Below are 24,575 nucleotides of genomic sequence, written 5' to 3' on the forward strand. Positions count from 1 at the left end.
AAGCTGCTGAAGCAGTGTATTGTTTGCAGTGGATCATGTATGGTAAACCTTAGAAGACAGAAATCTTACAGGACAGAAGAGAGTGCATTCACTTTTGCTGTAGTTTATGAAGCAGTTTTCTTATAAGAGAAAAGACAAACTTTTTTTTGATGGAGCCAAGCAATGGAAAACGTAAAATAATGAGAACTTCTTTCAGTAATTTGCAATATAGCAAATGCATTCACTACTTTTCCCCCCTATTAATGTGTTTCCTAGAGACTTCTGAAGTTTCAGATTAATGATTAACAACTGCAATAATGTATTTAAAAGACAGAAGAAAGTGAGAGATATGTTAACTGAAGCCTGTAACTCCTGCCTATTTCACAGGGGCAGCTATTATGCAAAGTTCACATTCTTCCCACATCATTTCTATTTCTGAAAAACCAATCTGAATGTAGCAGCAGCCACTGTATAAAACAATACTTTTATCTCCCTCCCTCCCTCTCCCTCTCTCTCTAGGTTACAAGGAAGGGGAATTTAATTGGACATCATATTTGAAGAACTGCAAAGCTCAAGCTGCCCCCAAAGCTCTTTTCAGAGCCCTGAGCACAGTAAGAGGCAGTACTGATGTTTTAGTCTTTTAAATTCCAGCCATTTCTAAAGCTTCAGCCAGGATATTATTGTGCCTTTTTCAAATGCTTGGAACAGAGGCTAAGAATCCCTAAGAAACAGGGGAAGATCAGATGTCAAATGGGAAACCTATTTAATTTCTCACATTACATTTAGTAAACAGAGTTTATTGTCTGGCGTTTTATGTGCACATGGCAGACAACTATCCAAGCAAAGAAATAATTCTATAATCTGACTACCTACTAGGTGATTTGGCACAGACTAGATTGTATTTTGTCATATTTCTCTGGCATTGGCTACATTTTACCAGAATACCAGAACTTGCTCAGTCCTTGACGGGAAAATATTTGTTATACGTGTACTTACATCAAACACATATCTGCTCATTTGAATAAATGCATTCATCTTCCCCATCTCCAGCATTTTTTAAATAGCTTTAGTTTGCTTCCCGTTCCACTCTGTCAAGTATCCTTGCTTGTACATTTGCATAGCACCTTGTCCAATCTGTAGCCTGGCAATGGTTGTCAAATTGTGTTGATTTCAATGAATGAGAAGGCCCTTTGTAACTCTTCCATGCAGAGTAGCCTTGTGGAGAAAGTAAGATCTGTTCCAGCTTTTCTTTGAATACAAGAGTCACTTCCCAGCAGCATTTTACATAGTCATATAATTGTAGGGTTGGAAGGGATCCAAAGGGTCATCTAGTCCAACCCCTGCAATGCAGGAATCACAGCCAAAGAATCCCTGACAGATGGCCATTCAAGCTCTGTTTAAAAACCTCCACTGGAGAGTCCACAACCTTCCGAATTTGTCTGTTCCACTGTCAAAGAGTAAGCAACCCATTTTTCAGCCTAGAATTGTGCCAGGAAGCAGTAACTGTATTTGTGGATAAACTAGCCCAGACATTATTTCTTTCACATGATTGTGTCTGCAGGGCCACTCAATATGGAAACGTTTCATATATTTGAACAAGGACAGGGTCTTTAGGTTTCAGTCTGAGTGATCCTCCTCTATTTATGGGGAACATCTGCTGTATTTCAGAGGATTTGTCCAGTAATGTGCCAGAACTTGCTGTTACCATAGTAGAATTGTCATAGGATTCAGCCTCTAGCACTGAATTTTGATCCAAGTGGAAAATAGCATTTGCATTCTGCTGTCTTGATGTCATAGTGGATTATAGTTTAGAGGAGGGAGAAGAGGTTTGGATCTAAAGGTTCTCCTCCTCTGGATGAATGAATCCTTCTATCGGAGAAAGGGAAAATTCAGAATGCAATACCACACATGTATTGCCAAGTTCGGTATTTAATATGTCCAGTTACAACAAACTCACGAACCATGCCTGGGAAGGATTTCTACCTGAAACCTCTTTAGATGGATAAATTTATTCAGCTGCTAGATTAACCTGCTAGTTTGGTTTCCCATATTCAACAAATTCTGGTCTTTAATGTCCACTGGAAGGTGTGATTTTTTTTTTAAATGCTTTATTAGCATTCATTATACTAATGAAGCTGTAATTTCAATAATTTAGCGAACTGCAATGTTTTCTCAATTTCCTCCTGTTCCTTAGCCAGTCACACCTTCTGGTTTTCGAGTGGGAATGAAGTTGGAGGCCGTAGACAAAAAGAATCCTTCTTTAATGTGTGTAGCAACCATTGCAGACATGTTGGATAATCGGCTGCTAATTCATTTTGACAACTGGGATGAAAGTTATGACTACTGGTAAGTAAAGAAATATCTCCTCTGTTCATACAACTATGGTACTGTATTGCTTGACATTGCCTAGATAGAGAATGAATTTGAGTTCGGATGAGGGGGGGGGGGGCGCTAGTTCTGCATTTTGAGTCAGGCTCCAGTTCTGAATTTAGATTCATCAGGTCTTACTCCTGAATTTCTTAAGCTGTCTTAAACACACTTAAATTTCATTTAGATGTGTGCACCTTTCCTCTAAGTAAATATGTTTGGGCCCAGTTGTTTGCTTGTGACATTGTCAAAACTTGTAGAACTGTGTACAGCTCACATCTTTTGGAAAATCTAGGGGGGAAATGCTCTTTTACTTGCAAACATATGCATGCTTACCATTTGTCATTATGATTTAATTAGTTATTTTAGAGGTATGTGTATGTATATATAACTATAGATAGGTATATTGTTGCAGTTTTGAGCCACCCTGTTTTTCTAGCTAGGTTTTAGCTAGTAGAAAAGGATTATACAACCTGCCTTAGGATCTACATACGTCTGGAACTTTCTCTCTTTGTTTTGTAACACAGTTTTTATTCATTTTCATCTTTAAACTGTTTATCATGGTTGCATTGAGAAATATCTTTGTTAACATTAGAGCATATGACATGCAACAATTACATAAAATTAAAAATTAAGCAATAAAGATGCTGGAAACTTCTGAAGGTGCTCTATACCCTCTAAAGGGCAGGCTGCCCTACAATATGAGAATCATTGGCTTATTCTTTCCCATGCCTGCTGATTTCTTCATGAAAATACAATCCCACGCCACAGCTGTATTTAGATCTGTTTCTCCCTGCCTTGTTTCTGACACCAGAAATACACCCAAATGGAGGAAAGAAGGTTACGGGAGACATTAGGAGGGGAGAATTGATAAGTATGTGAAAGGTTAAGCACTCTTTTCTCACATTCACCAATGCTTAACTACACATGTTCCTCATGCCCCTTCATTCACATTACTTTAGCAATTGTGGGTTGGGAATGTTCCAAGACAGGGTGGAACTACACATTAAGTTTTAGGAGATTAGGGAATAGTTGACAGGTGAAAAGCATAGATTGGTTGTTCCATGCAACCCCACTGAAGGACATCCAATCTATTCTCATTTCTGAACCTTCTTTCTCATTGTATATAAATTTTAAGTCTTTTGCAACCTTGATTACTAGAAGCATGCTTGGAGAAAAAGAAAGAGCACTGAGAATCCCAGCATATCAAATTATGCTGCACATACCAGGTTCCTTAAAAAAATAAAAATACACTCTGACTTTTTTCCAAGTGGAACTCAAGGCAGGTTCTCAGCACAAGTGTAAATGCTTTGTAGATCCATGCAAATATATACAGTGGCCACTCACACAACAGTCACACCAAGAGAGGAGAGAAGGCAAAAAGAAAAGAAAATAATACAGGGGAAAGCTATTTTAAAAGGCCCGGAACGAAGTCTGAGAACCAAGCCTTCACTGACCACAGACAGAGTCGGTCTGGTTAGAGGGATGACTCCTCTCAATGGAAAGCAAGCATAGGGTCTGACTGAGCCCTCCAGTAGGAGGCATCTTATTTTAGAAATGTCTTTCACCTGGATCTTCAAATGGAAACCCACATTTTTCCTGCCTTCCAAGCACTAGGAGGGATTATAAACCACTTGGTACCTTCTTATGTTGAATAACAAAAAACCCTTCACAGTAAGTTCCAGTCTTTTGGTCTTCTTGAAGGCATAGTTTTATGACTTTTAAAGCAAGTGGCTTCCATGTACGATCAGGTTCAGCAAAGAAACATCAGATTAATTCTTTCATGTACTGGCTGTGACTGGAACTAGTTCTCTCTGTTTGATCCAGGTGTGATGCTAGTAGCCCTTATATTCGACCTGTTGGTTACTGTCAAGAAACTGGAACTCCCCTTACAACACCAGCTGGTATGTTGAAAGTTCACAAGTCCCTGTCACATTCTAAACATTTGCAAGATGTGATCTGCTCTATGTGATTCAGATGTCTTTGAGGTCTGTTCTGGTTTCTCCTCTCCAACTAATTCTACTAGATTTGTAGAATGGGAGACACTCCCTGCCCTGCCCAAGAGGATGGTTATATCCTAATTCCATTATGATAAGGGTAACTGCATGCTGGTGCTGGGTCACAAAATAGGGTCTTTGTTGACAACATGATGTCTTGATGCTGGCTTAACAGTAGGGGGGTTCCTAACAACTCCCAGGACCCTTGGCAGACTACAGTTTGTGGGAGGCCATGACTGTTTAAAGTGGTATGATATGGCTGTAGACATAAAGTGCAGATGGAGCCCTAGACAGGAGTTGGGATGGGAAAGGAGAATTGAGAGCAAAAAGGCCTTGCTTAAAAGCTCAAAGGATCTCCACAGTGGGCTGGGGGATCTTGCTGGTGTTATTACTGCTGACTGAGGTGGCTGAGAACAGTGTGTCACACACTGCTTCAGGGAGGAACAACTGTAGATTTGGGCCATTTGTCATGGATGCTTTAGTTTAGATTCCTGCATTGTGGGGGGTTGGACTAGATGACCCTCAGGACCCCTTCCAACTCTACTGTTCTATGATTCTATGAAGTCTGGAGGGCAGCTCATAACGTTCACTTAAATCACCGAGTCCATTTTTGGCCAGTCTCTTAAGGGTGTGGAATTTCAACTTATAAGTTTTAGAGGTAATAAAGGTGCTTTAAAAGCCACTATACAGACAGAAAATGCAGTAAAATTAACTTTAAAATGGAAATGAAAACTAATGTAGTTATCGTTATGATGTGGACCCATTTAGTGAATTTTCTGAGATTGCAAGAGTTATGAATGCTGTACTAGTTTCTACGTATTATAGACTCCATACCAAAGTCTTTGAGCTGCTTTAAAAGGTAAAGGTACCCCTGCCCGTACGGGCCAGTCTTGACAGACTCTGGGGTTGTGCGCCCATCTCACTCTAGAGGCCAGGGGCCAGCGCTGTCCGGAGACACTTCCGGGTCACGTTGCCAGCGAGACATCACTGCTCTGGCGAGCCAGCGCAGCACACGGAAACGCCGTTTACCTTCCCGCCAGTAAGCGGTCCCTATTTATCTACTTGCACCTGGGGGTGCTTTCAAACTGCTAGGTTGGCAGGCGCTGGGACCGAGCAGCGGGAGCGCACCCCGCCGCGGGGATTCGAACCGCCGACCTTTCGATCGGCAAGCCCTAGGCGCTGAGGCTTTTACCCACAGCACCACCCGCGTCCCTTTGAGCTGCTTTAGGCTTGCACAATTACTCCTTCCCTCACACTTTCCCTAACTACTACTTTTGTGCCAAACCATAGTTTGCTTTTGCACAAACACTGGTAAACTCTGGTTTGTGCTTATCCTCCAGACCAGAATTAAAAGCCAGGATAAAAGTTTGCAATGTTTGGAGGGCAAGAACAAATTATCATTTGTTCATTTCAGATATGATGACAAACTATGATTTTCCATGAAAGGGATGGTATTGTAGTGCACATATGAAGGAGAGAGCAGCTCGTACACCAATTGATGAAGTAGCATAGATGTAAAACAAGCCTAGGCACATAACCTGAAGTGGAAGCTTACACTATATAAACATTTTTTAAAGTGATTTAATTTCTTATTTCAGTTCCCTTGCATAACAATGTATTGTTTGGTTAATGTACACTTCCTATCACTTACAGTTGTAGTTAAAGACTGATAATATTCCTAAACCTCTCTGCAGAATACAAGGATTTCAAAAGCTTCTCATGGGAGAAATACTTGGAGGAAACTGGTTCACAGGCAGCCCCAGCAAGAGCCTTTAAACTGGTTGGTCAACATCTTTTCTAGTTTTATATTGGTGAATCACAACATTAAAAGCTATGGTTTTACTTTTGTATAGCTCTTAGTTATAGGTGGATGATTAGGATGATGATGGTTACTGCTGCTGCTATTTTATTCTATTATAATTATTTATGGAATATTGGGTGCAAGGCAAATTAGAAACCATGATCTAGATAAACTAAGTGGGTTACATGAAATGCTTTAAGGTAGCATTATTTTTTTTTAAAGCTGGTAAATGGAACTGGCTTTTTGAATTTTAAGAACCTAAGAAGATCAGCCCATCTAGTCCAACATCCTGTTTTCACAGTGACAAATCAGATGCCTGTGGGAAGCATGTGTGCAAGAGCATTCTGCCTACTGTGATTCCCAGTAACTGGTATTCAGGGAATTCAGATATTGTATTACTTATATGATGTTAGCCACTCTGAGCCCAGCTCCGGCCAGGGAGGGTGGGGTACAAATAAAAATAATATTATTTGTTTATTATAGTGGAGGTAGAACAGGGCCGACATGGTTAGTAGCTGTTGGTAGCCCCAATCCCCCATGAATTTGTCTGATCATCATTTGAAGTCATCCAAGTTGGTGGCCATCACTGCATTCCGTGGGAGCAAATTCCATAGTTTTAACTTCAGTAAGCCCACAACTTAATGGGGGTTAGGTTCTGGGGATAGAGCCTAAAACCAAAACTGCATACAGTGGTGCCTCAGTTTATGAACTTAATCCGTTCTGGAAGTCCTTTCTTAAACCAAAACCATTCTTAAACCAAGGTGCGCTTTCCCTAATGACGCCTCCCGCCGCTGGTGCCCTTCCACCATTCGGATTCTGTTCTTAGACTGAGGTAAAGTTCTGAAACCAAGACACTATTTCCGGTTTTGTGGAGTTTGTAAATTAAATCGTTCTTAAACCAGACTGTTATTAAACCGAGGTACCACTGTATAGGAAATAAAAATAAAAATGGGTGCAGTAGAATCATAGAATCATAGAATCATAGAATCATAGAGTTGGAAGAGACCACAAGGGCCATCGAGTCCAACCCCCTGCCAAGCAGGAAACACCATCAGAGCACTCCTGACATATGGTTGTCAAGCCTCTGCTTAAAGACCTCCAAAGAAGGAGACTCCACCACACTCCTTGGCAGCAAATTCCACTGTCGAACAGCTCTTACTGTCAGGAAGTTCTTCCTAATGTTTAGGTGGAATCTTCTTTCTTGTAGTTTGGATCCATTGCTCCGTGTCCGCTTCTCTGGAGCAGCAGAAAACAACCTTTCTCCCTCCTCTATGTGACATCCTTTTATATATTTGAACATGGCTATCATATCACCCCTTAACCTCCTCTTCTCCAGGCTAAACATGCCCAGCTCCCTTAGCCGTTCCTCATAAGGCATCGTTTCCAGGCCTTTGACCATTTTGGTTGCCCTCCTCTGGACACGTTCCAGTTTGTCAATGTCCTTCTTGAACTGTGGTGCCCAGAACTGGACACAGTACTCCAGGTGAGGTCTGACCAGAGCAGAATACAGTGGCACTATTACTTCCCTTGATCTAGATGCTATACTCCTATTGATGCAGCCCAGAATTGCATTGGCTTTTTTAGCTGCCGCGTCACACTGTTGGCTCATGTCAAGTTTGTGGTCAACCAAGACTCCTAGATCCTTTTCACATGTAGTGCTCTCAAGCCAGGTGTCACCCATCTTGTATTTGTGCCTCTCATTTTTTTTGCCCAAGTGCAATACTTTACATTTCTCCCTGTTAAAATTCATCTTGTTTGTTTTGGCCCAGTTCTCTAATCTGTCAAGGTCGTTTTGAAGTGTGTTCCTGTCCTCTGGGGTGTTAGCCACCCCTCCCAGTTTGGTGTCATCTGCAAATTTGATCAGGATGCCCTTGAGTCCATCATCCAAGTCGTTGATAAAGATGTTGAATAAGACCGGGCCCAAGACAGAACCCTGTGGCACCCCACTAGTCACTCTTCTCCAGGATGAAGAGGAACCATTGATGAGCACCCTTTGGGTTCGGTCAGTCAGCCAGTTACAAATCCACTGAGTGGTAGCATAGTCAAGACCGCATTTTACCAGCTTCTTTACAAGAATATCATGGGGCACCTTGTCAAATGCCTTGCTGAAATCAAGGTAGGCTACATCCACTGCGTTCCCTTCATCTACCAGGCTTGTAATTCTGTCAAAAAACGAGATCAGGTTAGTCTGACATGACTTATTTTTCAGAAATCCATGCTGACTATTGGTGATCACAGCATTCCTTTCCAGGTGCTCACAGACTGTTTGCTTAATGATCTGCTCCAGAATCTTCCCTGGTATTGATGTCAGACTGACTGGGCGGTAATTATTTGGGTCCTCTCTTTTCCCCTTTTTGAAAATAGGGACAACATTTGCCCTCCTCCAGTCTGCCGGGACTTCGCCTGTTCTCCAGGAATTCTCAAAGATGACTGCCAGTGGTTCTGAAATCACATCTGCCAGTTCTTTTAATACTCTTGGATGCAGTTCATCTGGCCCTGGAGACTTGAATACATCTAGACTAGCCAAGTATTCTTGTACTATCTCCTTAGTTATTCTGGGCTGTGTTTCCTCTGCTGAATCATTTGCTCCAAATTCTTCAGGTCGGGCATTGTTTTCTTTATCGGAGAAGACTGAGGCAAAGAAGGCATTGAGGAGTTCAGCCCTTTCTGTGTCCCCTGTTTGCATTTCACCATCTTCTCCTCTGAGTGACCCCACTGTTTCTTTGTTCTTCCTTTTGCTACGAACATACCCATAAAAGCCTTTTTTGTTGCTTTTAACCTCTCTAGCAAGCCTGAGTTCATTCTGTGCTTTAGCTTTTCTGACTTTGTGTCTACACGTGCTGGCTATTTGTTTGAATTCCTCTTTGGTGGTTTCCCCCCTTTTCCATTTTTTGTACACATCCTTTTTTAATCTTAACTCAGTTAAAAGTTCTTTAGATAGCCACCCTGGCTTCTTTAGGCACCTTCCATGTTTCCGTCTCATTGGTATTGCCTGAAGTTGTGCTTTTACTATCTCCCTCTTAACAAACTCCCAGCCATCATGAACTCCCTTTCCTTTTAGTATTACTGTCCATGGGATCTCACCCAGCACTTCCCTAAGTTTTATGAAGTCGGCTTTCTTAAAGTCGAGAAATTGAGTCCTAGTATGCTTGGCTGCTCCTTTCCGCTGTATAGTAAACTTCAGAAGAGCATGATCACTCACGCCTAATGATCCTTCGACTTCTACCCCACTAACCAGGTCATCAACATTGGTTAGGACCAGATCTAAAATGGCTGTTCCTCTTGTAGCTTCTCCCACTTTCTGGACAATGAAGTTGTCTGCAAGGCCAGTGAGGAATCTGAAGCACCAGTGGTGGGTGGGATTACCAAAGTTTCTTTCCCCAGACATCCACCCTCTTTTTATTTATTTTTTTAATTGCCAAGCACATACAGCTGAGTACACACAAGTTAAATGCACGAAAGTTGTGAGTGTACTGTATATGCTGTGTGAAGGAAGTATTTTACCTTTAGTCATATCGGTGCTGAAACAAGTTAACAAAGACATATCTCAGCAGCTAAGCAAAAATTTTAACATGGATCAGTTAGACCTAGACTAATCTAGGCCTTCCAGACTAGAATTTCTACTCAGAGTTGGGTTAACTTCCAATTCTATATACAGTTACTTGGTAAGCTAAGTGAACATGTGTTGGATTGTGATTTTAATTGTAGTTACACACCCAGAGGTTGAAGGTGTTGATTACTTGGTTTGCAGTCAAAAGGAACGCTCCTGGAAACATGCCTGTGACTCCTTCACATATAACAATAAACCATAGTTTAGCATTATGGGAACAAGTCAGCTTGAGCTCCACTCTCTTTCATCTCCGCCCCCAGTATGTGCCAGAGGACATTCACTTTCTAACTTAAACTAATGTCATTACATCTGAACCACGCCAAACTACCTGGTTTCAACTTTGGTCTATTGAAAAAAGCCATTTGCCAGAAACCATAGTTCGAACTACAGTGGTACCTCAGGTTACATATGCTTCAGGTTACAGATGCTTCAGGTTACAGACTTCACTAACCCAGAAATAGTGCTTCAGGTTAAGAACTTTGCTTCAGGACGAGAACAGAAATTGTGCTCCGGCGGCGCAGCAGCAGCAGGAGGCCCCATTAGCTAAAGTGGTGCTTCAGGTTAAGAACAGTTTCAGGTTGGTTGGTTGGTTGGTTGGTTGGATAGATAGATAGATAGATAGATAGATAGATAGATAGATACATGCGTACATACATACATACCTCCAGAACTAAGTACTTAACCCGAGGTACCACTGTAACTACAAGTTAGTTCAGATGTAAGAAATTGTGGTTAGTTAAACCAGAAAGCAACTTCTTCCAGAGACACTCTGGCATGCACTGAGGAAGCTGCTGATGGTGCTGCCCAAGCAATTTTACTTTTTTAATGCTAGGCTGTGGTTTATCATTACGTCCAGACTGCACCTTTAAATTATATATGGCTCACCTTACTCTCAGTAATGCTTGACTGCATTTGCAATGCATTCCTTTACAGCGCCCAGCTCATGGATTCCAGCCCAACATGAAACTAGAAGCTGTAGACAAGAGAAATCCCATGTTAATTAGAGTGGCAACCATAACTGAAAAAGATGACCATCGTGTCAAGGTATGTGCATTCAAATAAGCCATGGTGCTACTCTAAGATTATGAAAAGAACATTACATTTGAGCTTTCAAGAAAGAAAGCATCTTCAGCAGTAATATGACAGCTTGATCTTAGTCCCCCCATGAATTGCAATGCTCCTGCTCACTATTGCTGGATGCTATTGTAATGCCACTTATTCTGGAATGACATTTCTGAATTGATTTTTCTTCCCCTTGAGCAATTCTCTGTATGAATCTAACATAAATTTGCCATGTTAGAGCTCTCATACCTTGAGGGTGACTTGCAATACGAACCTCAACATCAGGTTAACCTCATTTTTTTAAAATGCTGAACGCCTCCACTCACCATCCTGTAATGAGTACATAAACACATCAACTTTGCATTCAACTCATTGTATAAAATGGAGGTTTGTCAGAGATTGAAAAGATTGAAAATCTCCCTCAGTTCACAGAATAGGTGAAGCAGCAGCAGATTTTTCTCAAGTGCTCCTTAGTGGGCTCCTTCAGTTTTTATTTATCTGAATTGGATTTAGGCTATAAGAGCCCTCTTGCAAGGTCAAAGCAATGATGCTTATAGACCAGCATTCTGCCTCTGAAAGTGCCTAATTCAAGATGCTCTAGAGGAAGCATATAAGAGACTAAGAAACTAAGAGTCTCCAGTTGAGCACCTACTTTGGTTTCATTAATAACTATTGATATACCTGTTGATTATACATTTGTGGTTTTCCATTGTTGGATATCCACAGTAATTCTATTCTGTTTATCTGTCAATAAGGTTCTTCTAGTTCTAATGCTGTAGATTTTGTGTTATGGGTAAACATTTATTAGAAGTCAAAAGTGATGCCATAAACTGATATCGGAACCAACAACTTAGATTTACTGGGTAGTTAGCTTTACCCAGAATGTATTTTTTAACCCAGGAAACTTAGCTTTACTGGGCAGTTTGGGTGGTTCCCCTCCTACTTGGCTGACTGGCTCCAGAAGGCAGTTCTTGGGGAGCATTGTTTGACTCCATGAGTTTTCCAGTATGGAGTCCTGGAGGGGTCAGCCCTGTCCCTCATGTTGTTTAATGTCTAAGTGGGGTCCGAAATAGTTTTGGAGCTCGTAATCAGTATGCTGATGACACACAGCTCTATTTCTTCTTATCATCTTCTGCAAGGGAGGCAGTGGACATGCTGAATCAGTGCTTGGTTAAGACTGGATGAGAGCAAATAAACTGAAACTTAATCCAGGGAAGACAGGTGCTGTTAAGTGGGTGCTTCCTCTGTCTGGCTGAGTGGTGTGCAACCTGCTCTAGATGGGATCACACTCCTTCTGAAAGAGCACGTTCCTAGTTTGGAAGTTGTATTGGTTGCATTGCTGTCACTTGAGACACAGGTTGCCTCAGTGGCAGCATGGCGTTCCTTCCTCCAGCTTAGGCTGGTGGCCTAACTATGACCCTATCTGGACAGGGATAACATGGCCACAGTAATCTGCTCTGGTAACCTCAGGATTGGACTATTGCAATGCATTTTAAACGAGTCTGCCTGTGACATTTTATTTACTGGCTTTGTTTGTGTATTTATTAACTATAGATGTACACTGCCTTTTTACACATATCTTCTCAAAGCAGTTTACATACTGTTTTAAATTAGTACATAAAGTGATAAAACAGTTTCACAAATGATTCAAAAGCAATTCAGACTTATTTCCATGGAGCACAGTGGCTACTAGTCCTGATGGTTATAGCAACCTCCAAGTTCAGTGGCAGTATGCTGCTGAATACCAGCTGCTGGGGAGCAAAAACAAAAGAGGGCTTCTGCCTTCATTTTCTGCTTGTAGACTTCCAGAGGCTCCAGTAGGAAACAGAATTGTAGACTAGATGTACCAAAGGTATGATTCAGCAGGGCTCTTATGTTCAAAAAGCACACATCCAAGTAAATCCCTGGTTGGGGGAGAGTTTCAGTTTTGTCTAAAGCAAAACTAAGGAAGATCAAAAGACTCTCCAGGGAATGTATTCCACAGCTCCAGAGCCACAACCAAAAAGATTCTGCTCCTGTTAGAAGCTCTTAGAGTTGTTACAAGAAACATTATCTTATGATAATGAAAATGAAATAAAGAGAGATGATGAAGCTGTTAAGAGGTATGGATATGAACATGCATAGAAGAATAAATAGACTATGTACGTAAATGTAGAAGAAAAGATGATGTCTATCTGTAAATTTTAAAATGCAATTAAAATTAATTTAAAAAGGGGAAAAAGAAACATTATCTTATGACTTTCATTCTTTCTTCCTCCTCTTTAGATACACTTTGATGGCTGGGACCACAGTTTTGATTTCTGGGTTGATGCTGACAGTCCAGACATTCACCCCATGGGCTGGTGTGCAAAAACTGGACATGCCTTGCAACTCCCACCAGGTGAGACAAAGAATAATGTTGTAGTTTCTTTCTCCCCTCCTTACCAAATTATTTAAAACTTTGAAATCTATTCCTGAACAAGTTTTGTTTTTCTAGGGACTGCGGACCCATCAGGGGCAGTAGGACAGGGATGCCCTACTCCTGGTTGTCAGGGATTGGGTCATGTCAGGGGACCCAGATATGGAACGCATTACACGTACGTGTGCCCAAGAGTTATGGGGTAATTGCCAGCAGATTGTAGGGCAATATGTATCAGTTGCCCAGCACCTGTTTATTAAGTAATGCAGCTTCAGTGAACTACAAATATGAATGCGTGTCTCAGTTATAAAATGCTGTGCTTCTAGCTCCCTCTTGTGCTTTGTATTTGGCTTCACTGACAAGCTTTGTACTGACACCACAGAAAAGTAGCATCAGAACCTGGCTATACATATTACAACTACTCACATGAGAAGAGGCAGCTCTAGCTGTTTAGAAGCTCATGGTTTCATTCCCAAAACTTTTCCAGCAAGAAGGGAAAGTTGGAGTGGCTTGAAGAGGTACCCTACAACATTCTCAACCCACCCAGGGGAAAGTTGAGACAAAAGAACAAAGAACAGCTCCTTAGCTTGGGAAAGGAATTGTGTTTCATAGCTGGCTGTGTGTGTGTGTGTGTGTTTGTGTGTGTGTGTGTGTGTGTGTGTGTGTGTGTGTGTGTGTTTAGGATTTCCAGTGTTTGTTGGGCAAAAAGCCATTCAATTGCTTCTCCCCAATAAACTCTGTAAGATTTAAAAATTAATAAGGCAAAGTCAGTAAGGCAAAAGCAGGACTCCTCTTTTAAGCAAGGAGCTGTTTCTACTGCTTTGACTCATTGACACTCTCATAAGTCTTTCTAAACATGAAACTAAAACCAAGCTGTGCAATGGGATTCTTGCCGTTAAAATAGCTGACTGCAGATATAGGCTCTGGTGGGATACATGTTGCGCAACCCAGGTGCAGCACTAAAAAAGCGCAAGATTACATGGACTCCTCTGCTTTGCATCTTGCTTTCTGCGTAATATTTCCTACATAATAAAGAGAAGATTCATAGCCTACTTCCTCATGAATTTTGGGATTCTTAAAGACCTCCAGAGTGCTCCTTTCTGTTCTGTGCCACTAAGCTGGTGCGGGATTGCATATTAGAATGTTCCCCCATGTTAAAAACTCCTAGATTGTAAAAAGGTAGCATATTGGGATAAGGAGATTGTTTTTTCCTTCCTCCAGCCTTCTCCCTTGATGTGCTAACTGGCCATTTAGAGGAAACTCTTTATGTAGGGGAACAAACATGATGCATATGTTTTGCGGAGTGACAATATTGTTGTTTTGTTGGTTTTAGTTATTTTAAATTTTTATCCCCCCTCCACAGCAAAGCTCTCTGAGTGGAATTACATTAAAAACCATTTGAAATAAAAAAAAGTTTTCACCTGTCACCTGAAATCCAGAATGGAAGGTGTAAGTGAACTTTCTTGGACAGATAGTTTCATGGCTGATACATATATACTGTCCTTTAATCCAAAGACCTCAGAGTGAGGGACAATTAACCTTCAATAAATAATGGTACCAATAAAAATCAGGATACATAAACATGCAGTAAAACAACCAGATTGGCATAAAATCAATCACACTTCCCAAATGCCTTTGTGAAAAGACACGCTTTAAGCTGGCATCCGAATAACATCAACATAAATGTTTGTCAAATCTTAAGGTGGATGAGATTCCAGATATGGGAAGAGGTTCAGATAGGCAAAAACTTGTGTTTATATTATTTCATTTCATTTTTGAGGGAGGCAAAGCTTGATTTACAGGAAGGAGAAAGAAACTTGTGTTTAAAGGTCAGAACCATTTGGGGTGGGGGTGGGGAAGAGTAAGCAACCTAAGTTTTCTCAGACCTGTATAATATGGTCCCAGTGTCCAGAACAAGTGATGCAATTCTATTGGAAGACTAGGTTGGCCTTGAGAATCTTAGCCATTGAAAAGGCCACTGAAATGTAGGCATTTTTTAGCAGTTGCCTTTCTGTGTTTGTGCCAGCTCACATCCCCACCTGCTCCTTTTGCTTCCTTCCTTAATTTGTGTGTTTATTTTTATTTTTATTTCTTTATTTGTAAAATTATTTATATTCCACCTTTTGGGGCACAGCCCATCAAAGGTGGCTCACAATATCATAAACTGATGATTAAATACAGCGGCTGAAAACATGGACAAAGGCAGCAGCATTAACAATCATTACAAAAGTGGTTAAAACAAAGGCTAAAAAACAACTATGCAGAGCTACATTTTGAAACAGCTCCAAAGCAAAAGCCTTTAGGAAAAGGCAGTTATAAAAAGATGGGTGTTGGTGTGTTTTTTTAAAGACTTGTTCTTTACATTAAGTCACTCTTCTCTTGAGCTGACTCACCTTACCCCCTGCCTCTGGCTAGCTTTTTATGTGCCCCGTTTTCTGAATTCTGGGCAAGATTTTACTTTCATTCATGTTGCCCCAAGCTCATTCAGCTACTCGGTGTTGTTGAAGAGCAGTCATTTTGGCAGCTGATGTCCTTCCCTCCTCCTTTCACTGAAAACTGCATCTCTCTGCAGAATTTCTGTTTTAGCCTGTGGCTGCTAAGCATTTACTTCCCAGGAGCCTTTATCTTACATGCCTGCCATTTGTTGCTCTTGCAGAGTTGCTGTATTATACTGCTTTGCTAGTTAGTATAGGCCTCGGAGGGAGAAGGTGGAACAATTGGGTTGCATAATATTTTTCTTGTGGAAACATTTTTCTGCTTTTGATGTAGATTAGTTGGCTGCCCATATTCTGAAATCAATCGCAGCAGGGAGAGTTCTTTACAAGATCGTCTTGGTGGAGAAAAACCTTCACCCAGTGCTAGTGTTCAGAAGCCCAAGAAACCTGAGACTTCTGCAAGACTTACAGACCTTCAGGAAGACTCTCCACAGTCCAGGTGAAGTTTTAAACTAAACCTTAAGGCCTACTAGAATATTGGGCACATTTATTAAGCTACTCTTACACTGGTCTTGCTTTCCACTTGCCCCAGACTCTCCAGAGAAGCTTGCCTGGTGCCAATATTGTGATCTTTTTGGTGCCAGGCAAAGATGTCCCTGTTCTCTCAGGCACTTGAGCAATTATACTGTGTTGGTTTTGTGGCCTTTTCCTGACAGCAGTTGTTGTTAACTCTGTTGCTGGGTGGGGAAAGATTCTTGTTTTGTGACTGATCTTGGTGGGGAACCTTTTTGTGTATTTTTAATTGCCCCACAGAACTTAATTAGAGTCACTGACAGCTGAGCCAGTCCTATCTGCATCACTGAATCCTATCCTGAGGACTTTGCCAGGCTTTATCTGCACAATCACAACCCTTAATTTGTGAGGATTTGCCCTGAGTTCTAATTCATGGCTAGTTGGGAGTGTTGGGAAGTGGTTTTTATAGACATAAATATTGTATTCTTAGTAGAAAATCATCCACACAAGATGGGGAGAGATCAGGACGGAGCAGTGTCCACAGTCTTTCTGAGCAGTCTGAGACCAGCCAAGAGAAGGACTCAGTGGAAGGGGAATCGTCTGCTGTCACTAAAATCAAATCAAAAGGGTAAGCAAAGTTGTTCAACTTGTTAAACCTACTCCCAATAAAGTTTCCCACTTGGACTATTTAGTTTTGAAGTGAAGGAAAAATGTTGGGATACTGATTACAGATGCAAGGGTAGCTTTCAAGGAGAATTAAACAAATTCATGGAGTATTAATAAATGTACCTGAACAATTCGAAAATCAGTTAAAAGTGACTGAGTCAATTTCCAAACCATTTTTTTACATTACAATTGAGTGATCCTCAGCTGGCACTGGACCCAACAATTTCTATTCCAAAGGGGTTAGCGGCCTGTGGCAGCATAAACTTAAAAAGTTTTAAAGGGTAGCATGTATTGTGACATAAACATTTGTGAATCAGAGCTCATTTTATCAAATGCTGGCTAAACATGCTACAAAAAACATTTTAAAGTCTTTTATTCAGCTCCGTGATTTAAGTGTTCTTTGGAGAAGCATTTCTGTCTCTTCTGTATAATTGTTTGCCTTACTGCCCAAATCTGTGTTTTCAGGATTGGTTGCTCACGTAGCTATATACAGCTCCAGCTAGTGAAGCAGGAGGCTGATGGAAGAGGTTAGTTAATTCTGTGTTTGTGCTTTTTAAAACCATTGAAACAATTGTGGAGTTACTGGAAATTTGGTCATGAAAATTATAAGGTCAAACTATTTGGTTTGATGCTTCCTGCCGCTTACATTTCTCCCACCTCTTTTCCTCTGGCAAACCTGTTAAAATGAATATTAATTGTTTCTGCAGAGATCGGATTACTCATTGGAGAGCCATAAGTGTTCCATCTCTTTCCACTGACCACTGGTCAATATAACAGGTGCAATCCACAGGGAGAGCTGTCTTCACTAGAGAGATTTCCCTGCTTCAGTTCAGAAAAATCTACAATCCATATAAAAAAGTGAGGGCCCACAACAAAAAAGTAGTGTATCGCCAGCCCATAATTGCTCATCTTCTAGCAAGCTTATAGCACTAGCTCACAGAGGAGAGGTTTCAGGAAGTGGGAAAGTAAGAGGCTATAGCTCCCCCCACTCCTTTCTCACCCTTCCAAAAACTTCAACCACTTGTGCTGTAACAGCACCAAATGGCTTTATTGTTGTGTATTTGGGGGAGGGGTCATGTTGTTTCCCTAACAACCTCCTTGTAAAATGCAGGGAGGGGAGTTGTACAATCTCACCATAAGCAGCCCCTTTGAGCCCTAGTATTCCTCAATCATTTTTAAACTAGGGGAGGAGTAAGAACACAACATTTCACAGACTGTTCAGTACTTGCTCTCTTATAAGCAGTATATCTCAGTTATTTGAAAATGCCACTAGATGTCACTACAGACCTTTACAATAACCATCACTTATAAGGTCCTGGTGTTTTGAAATACCTTTCTTTTTGTGTATGTGTCCCGGTGGAGGAGGGGGAGCGGCAAACATAATTAGCTAATGTTGTTAACCCAATAAATCATGCTAATGTTGCTAATCAAAGAAATTGTGCCATGCCATGTTAATCAGTGGCTCCAGTATATGCTGCATAGATAGCCACAAATCTTTACTGCACCATGACACAGCAATAATCAGATGATCTTATATATATGAGAGGGATAGAGAGGCAGGCAGGCGGGAGATGTTTTCTTGTTCTTAATGCCTCTATTGTTTGACAAATGGAGACTGATACTAACGTCTGGAAGGAACTGCCAACCTTCCTGACCTTGGAGTCATCTCTCCAGGGATGTGACCAGTGCTTGTCATTATCTTGTATGCAGAGTGCTCTGAACAGGCTGGATACAAACTGTAAGCTGGAATGGTGCCATTAATTTCCATCTGAAGATGCAGTTACCCAACCTCCTCCTCCCTGGCAATCCCTCCTGTGTTAGCATCGGGGCATCTCTTCCCTGAGAGCATCTGTAACAGCACAGGGCTTTCTTCTTTACCTTTTTCGGGAGGGATGCTCCAGCCCTGCACTTCTAAATTGCACCTGAACAAGGACTGACTCATCTTCTTTCCTTCCCTGCCCTCCCTCTTCCCAGACACAGCATTTGCTCTGCAGCAGGCCCTCCACCAGTCTGTCTTCATGCCTTCCCTTTCTGCAAACCCTACCCACCGCCTCCATCTCTGCTGGGAACAACACTGCAAGCTGCTGCCGGAGGTCTCTGGCCTCACCGCCAAGAATGTGGCCAAATGGAGTGTTGAAGAGGTGAGTTGTGCTTCCTGACCCCCCCCCCCGTCTAATTGGAAAGCATTTTTAATATAGTGGTAGTGATTCTTTTCTTCCTCTGCTTTACAGCTGTGGCTAATTCAGAACTTTAGATCAAGACACATAGATTTGCACGGATCCTTCCTTGTGCAGCCATGCCACTTTTACCAGCTGCCCCCTTTGGGGCCTCTTTCGACAATGGCCTTTTCTGTGCTTGTCTGCTGCTGACTCACTTTACATTGCAATTGTCCTGCGCATGCTTGCATAACTGTGGCACAGAATACCCCCACAGTTTGCATGATTGCTGACAGACAGACCCATTCTGTTGAGACTATGGGTTTACAGTCAAAACTAACGTGCTTTGCTGCAAGCCAATATGTTTCCCCTGCAGTCAGGGATTGAGTGACACAGCATATCTGAGCCGTGTGCTGTACATTTGCACCAGTTGCCTTGGGAGTTAGCAGTCGCTATACCGCAGGCTGAAAGTGGCAAAGAGTGGTTTTGTTTGAGTTGATGTGAGCGGGTAGATGAAAGTCCATTTGGTTTGACGATCACTTGGCCCTATTTTGAAAATGTATAAATTATACTTTTTTCAAGGGTTATGCTTCATAGTAGTTGCAGTAGTTGTTCCTGTAAAATTTATTCATTTATGCTTCAAAATTTGGAGATGTTTGATATCATGAAAGACTGACACTTCAAAAGTTTGAGCCAAATGTTACTACTTTATCATTAACATGTTGTTATGATTATTATTTTGATTAATACAAATATATGAAGCCATCTTATACTGGTCTTATTTTGATATAATAATATGATTTGCCATTACATGAATGAGACTCGAGTTCACACATTCACCTTTCTTGCTCCAGCAAGGCCATGAGGAGGAGATATAAAGCTTTCATAGAAACATAGAATTGCAGAGTGTGAAGGGGTCCCAAGGGTCATCCAAACCAACCTCCTGCAATGCAGAAATTCTGCCCACAGTCATCCCTGGGTGGGCTCGAACCACCAAACTTCTGGTTAACAGCCAGAGGCACTGACCCATTGTGCCACATTCAGTATTATGCCATACCCTCCAGATGCTGTTGTGCTGCACCTTTTATCGTCCCCGACTATTGGCCATGCTGTCTGGGGCTGATGGGAATTAGAGTCCAATGCCTGGAGGGCACTGTGTTGGTCACCCCTGGGCTTTAACTATGATTTATTAAAACAAAGCAATTGAGTATGCTCTTGACTGCCATAGTTCTCCTTCCAAGGCCAGAGAGTAATTGTTGTGAATATCCCTCTCAGTCCTTTTTAGGCAAAGAGAGGCAGCTGCAGTAGAACTGTAGCTTTCATTCTGGCCTAAGCCAGAATACTTCAGTTGGTCAAGCATTGCAAAAATATAGAGCTCCAGATACAGATTGCTTCACAGTTACATAGTGGTCCTTATTCTGGCCTGGAGAAAGAGTGAGGTGACTGGAGCTTGAAACATTTTGATTGGGAGCAGATTACTTCTTTGCATAGGGTGCAGTCATAGTTAAACTGTGAAACTCACTCCTGCAGGAGGCAGTGTTGGTACTTGGATGGCATTAAAAGAGGATTAGGCAGATTCATGGAGGACGAGGCTAGCAATGGCTATGAGCAAGGATGGCTATGCTCTGCCTCCCCAGTTTAAGGTAATGTTTCAGAATAGCAGTTGCTAGAGGCCACAGGAGCCAAGTGTGCTCTTGGGCTCAGACCCTGCCTGCAGGTTTCCCCCAAGCATTTGGCTGGCCACTGTGAGAGTAGGATGCTAATCTAGAGAGGGCCAGTGGCCTGATCCAGCAGTTTCTTGAGTTGTTATGAGGGGGGAACACTTGCTTGTCCAACTTAAAGCCTCCTCGACTAGTTTGACTTCTGAAGGAGAAATCTATGTATTCAGAATACAGCTTTTGAGACAACACTATAAAATAGTTGAGCTCTTTTTAATATTGCTGATCAAACAATTATTAACGATAATATTCTTTCTGCCCACCATGCTTCTTTAATCCAGTTAAACCCTAATTGCAGGGGGAGAATATTAAACCCGCTATCATGCTTCATTTATTTTCTTCACCTTAAATATCCTTGAGTTTATCTGTATTTTGGAGAAGAACATCTCATTCCAATTTCAAAATCCTGGCTGTAGAACTACTACTTAGTGGGTCTGACTGCACAGACATTCCCTAGCCAATCATCATCCTAGGATAGGAAGTGAAATTTATTGGTATGTGGCACTTAATTTGCTTATCACAAATGCTGTAAGCTCAGAAGGAACAGCACTGTGAAATCATTGGGGAACTGCCCAACTTGCATTTTGATCTTATGCATGTTTTCTCAGATGAAAGCCTCACTAGGTTCAATGGGGCTTTCTCCCAAGTAAGAGGCAAAGGCTGCAGTTCTGTGCTCATTAGTATTTGAATCCTGAATGTGTCATAGTGGTAGTGGAAGCAGCAGTGCTTCTGAATATCAGTTGCTGGAAACCACAGGGGGCAGAGTGCTGTGTGTTCAAATCCTGCTTACAGGTTTCCCACAGGCATCTGGTGGGAAACCTGTAAACAGGATGCTAGACTTGATTGGCTGTTGGCCTGATCCAGCAGCCTCTTCTTGTGTTCTGAACTTTGTTTATGAACTTAAAATTGGAACAAGGAACCCACAGCCTCTGTTAAAAAGGGGGGGGGGAGGCCTCCAGCATTAAGTAGTAATACTAGTGAAACCAAAGAGGACATTTTAAATTTAATTATAGGAAATTGCTGCAGAAGTAGGAGTGTTTCTCCTTCATTGCAAAATCTCAAGGAAAGGCTCATTCTGAATAATCTTTACCCTCTAGTGAGAACTTATCATTTGAGTGTTGATTATTTCTCAAATGCTTCTTAAAATGTTTTCTAAATGTAACTGGCTGGGAGGGTGATTTTGTATCATGTGTGACAGTTTTATCTCCCTTTTAGTTAATCCCGCAGAAGAAATTAATACACGGATGGGAATCCTGTCCAAAGCTTAGCAAGGCTGGTTCCTCTTTGCAGAATTTCAAAATGACAGTGTCAAATCCTACTTTCTTTTGTTCCTTTTTTTTAATGCAAACAAACACAGTTTAAAGCATTTGCTGGGTGAACTGAGGGTCTTTTACAATAGTGGCACCATCTGCAGTGCAATGGGATGTGTTTAACAATGTCCAAATTCCTAGGTTTCACCTCCCCATATCTTAATGGAGCATATGATGGAAATTACCCTTAGCAGTATCCATTGGAATTTAATCTGATCTTGCCCCCTACCAGCTAGGAGCAACTTTTCATCTCTATCCCTTCTTTTCCCTACATGGGCCTCCTCCTGGGACCATTCTTTATTCTCTTGTGCATGTTGCCATTCATACAAGAAAGGCTGGGGCAACTTTTGATACAGCCCTTGAGAAGAGCACATGCCTTGCATGCAAAACATCCCATGTTTAATCCCTGGCATTTCTAGTTTAAAATGTTCAGGTTGTGTTATGAGAGGCCCCTGCAGGAGTCTCTCGAGAGTCTTCGTTAGTCACAGTAAGCTGTACTGTTCTTACTGGACAAACAGTCTGACTTGGTGTAAGGCAGCTTCCTGTGCTCAATAATCCCATATTGCTGTCATTACTGTATCAGCCAGAGTTGCAGGTTTTTACTATCTCTTAGAGTGAGACCTGCTTTCTGGCATGATCTAATTCTTGTAATGCCAACAAAAGGATATGCATAATAAACTAGGAAGGATCTTATGCAAAGAAACGTAAGAGAGGAATTTATATTCATATCGGCAGTATACTTTTCTTATGCAAGCTGAGAGGCAAGGAGTTAGATAACCTATGGTATATAAAGGAGGAAATTGTTTCTGACAGTGTCCCTTGTAACTATTTGTCCTTTGGTATTGGTGATAGGAATGTTACATCTGTAACAGCTCAAGGTCTGTATAATAGAGTAAATCCCTTCAGGGAACATGAGGTTACTGAAAAATTGCCGGATCAGAGCATGTTTTATTTGGGGGGGAGCTATACAAGTTGAGAGTTGTAGTAAAATTTATACACTCCTTCCATTCTCTCTCATCTTGTCTCTTAGGCCCCAGGCCATTGTGAAGATAGCCTGGCCTACACATGCAACAGAATGAGCCGGTAGAATACATTCTACTGCTACTCACCAAAGGTGGGGGGGTGCCACTTTTGTGCGCCCCCCATGAAAAGCTTTCAGAAAGAAAATTAGCAAAGCAGGGAGTGGATTAGGTTAAAAGCTTTGTCCTTGATTATTTTAAATATTGTCTACAGGGAGGTTTTTCCCCAATGGGGAACACTCAAAAATGGAATCCCATGCCCCCTCATCTGCAACTTGAAGTGGTTAAGTCCATTCAGCTACCTCAGGACCCTACCTCATTCTGCTGTATGTGTAAGGCGGGCTGGTTATTCCTGGATTGATAAGGCTTCGTTGCTTCAAATTCAGTATTTGTTTTTAAACTCATCCTCATGTTGTTTCTCTTTGTGTTGCAGCTAATCTGCATCTATAGGTATCTGTAGTCCAATATATGTGTCCCTGCATCCTCTGCCAGAAAGCAAAGGATCCAGGAGCACATCTCTTTGACTGCATGCTGCTTTGCTAGTGCGCACCCATGCACAATTGAGTTGGCCCAAAGTTTGTCTACCTTCAAGGCTTCTCTTTCCTTAGTGCTTGCTACGCTTCTTGTCTGTGCTATATTACTGTACATATCTACGTCAAACCTTATATCAACTCCAGTGTTGTTTTTTATATTAAAAAATGGAAATAATGTAATAGTTAATTCTTACCATCTCTTGGTTAGATACAAAGAAAGAAAAATCTTAATGTTTGCAATATTTTGTTCGAATGAAGGAAAAGTTGTTTTTTCAGACAGGACTTCTTTTATTATTAGGTTGCTGGACAGCCCTTTAATAATTCTGTCTGTTATTTCCCACACTTCATTAGGTGGCTGGATTTGTCCAGCGTCTTCCTGGCTGCAAGGATCAGGCTGCTCTCTTCCGACAAGAGGTAATCCAGTGCTGTCTATGTAATGCTAATGGCAGGCTACATCATCTTGCTATCTGTTCCATTTGGATAATTTGTGGCACTTGGAGGGGGATATTGAGAAGAAGAAAAATCAAAACAATGCACCAAAGTTAACCACATCAAGTTCTCAGGAAATTCTTATCCCACAAATGCTTTGTATTGTGGAAATTAAGTAGATTTGCATATTCTGGTCTTTCTACATAATTCTGCTTTCTTAATCATTGGAGGAAGGCATGATATAGAGCAGGGCTAGCTAACATGATGCCATTCCAAAGCTGGGGGACTATACCTCCCACCATCCCTGTTATGCTAGCAGGGACTAATGGGAGTTGGAGTCCAACAGCAGGTTGGTGAGTACTGGCACCTTTCTTTCTAGAAGAAAAGCACTGCTCATTTGGCATTTAGTTTATGATTAGGCTGAAATTAAACCAAATTGAAGAAATATCCTCTCTGCGAGACTTTGGCTAAGAAAAAGATGTTGGTGACAGAATTGCTGAAATCTGCTTTAATAGTCCATTAGCAGCAGCTGAGCTGCCCAGACGCACCATATTTAGGTACATAATTCTAGAGATGGTAGGC

The 24,575-nt window shown here is 41.5% G+C and overlaps 1 protein-coding gene across 13 annotated transcripts in view; it reads left to right on the forward strand.

Annotated features, from left to right (window-relative positions):
* The window catches only part of LOC128418640 (lethal(3)malignant brain tumor-like protein 4), a 58,858-nt gene that overhangs the window by 28,194 nt on the left and 6,089 nt on the right, over positions 1 to 24,575 (forward strand). For 5 of the 13 annotated variants that reach the window (XM_053398527.1, XM_053398530.1, XM_053398531.1 and 2 more), the window contains 12 exons: positions 499 to 590; positions 2,174 to 2,325; positions 4,174 to 4,250; positions 6,038 to 6,123; positions 10,688 to 10,798; positions 13,082 to 13,196; positions 13,293 to 13,416; positions 15,984 to 16,148; positions 16,653 to 16,790; positions 17,294 to 17,355; positions 18,803 to 18,969; positions 23,916 to 24,285. In XM_053398527.1, coding sequence (XP_053254502.1) covers positions 499 to 590; positions 2,174 to 2,325; positions 4,174 to 4,250; positions 6,038 to 6,123; positions 10,688 to 10,798; positions 13,082 to 13,196; positions 13,293 to 13,416; positions 15,984 to 16,148; positions 16,653 to 16,790; positions 17,294 to 17,355; positions 18,803 to 18,969; positions 23,916 to 24,110 — 1,484 coding nt within the window. In that variant the 3' untranslated portion in view covers positions 24,111 to 24,285. Of the gene's footprint in view, positions 1 to 498; positions 591 to 2,173; positions 2,326 to 4,173; positions 4,251 to 6,037; positions 6,124 to 10,687; positions 10,799 to 13,081; positions 13,197 to 13,292; positions 13,417 to 15,983; positions 16,149 to 16,652; positions 16,791 to 17,293; positions 17,356 to 18,802; positions 18,970 to 19,059; positions 20,602 to 23,042; positions 23,127 to 23,915; positions 24,287 to 24,575 lie in introns of those variants that run through there. The other 8 variants (XM_053398540.1, XM_053398535.1, XM_053398537.1 and 5 more) reach the window with 8 other exon arrangements.

This window comes from Podarcis raffonei, chromosome 8, assembly GCF_027172205.1.
Source record: "Podarcis raffonei isolate rPodRaf1 chromosome 8, rPodRaf1.pri, whole genome shotgun sequence".
Taxonomy (NCBI): domain Eukaryota; kingdom Metazoa; phylum Chordata; class Lepidosauria; order Squamata; family Lacertidae; genus Podarcis; species Podarcis raffonei.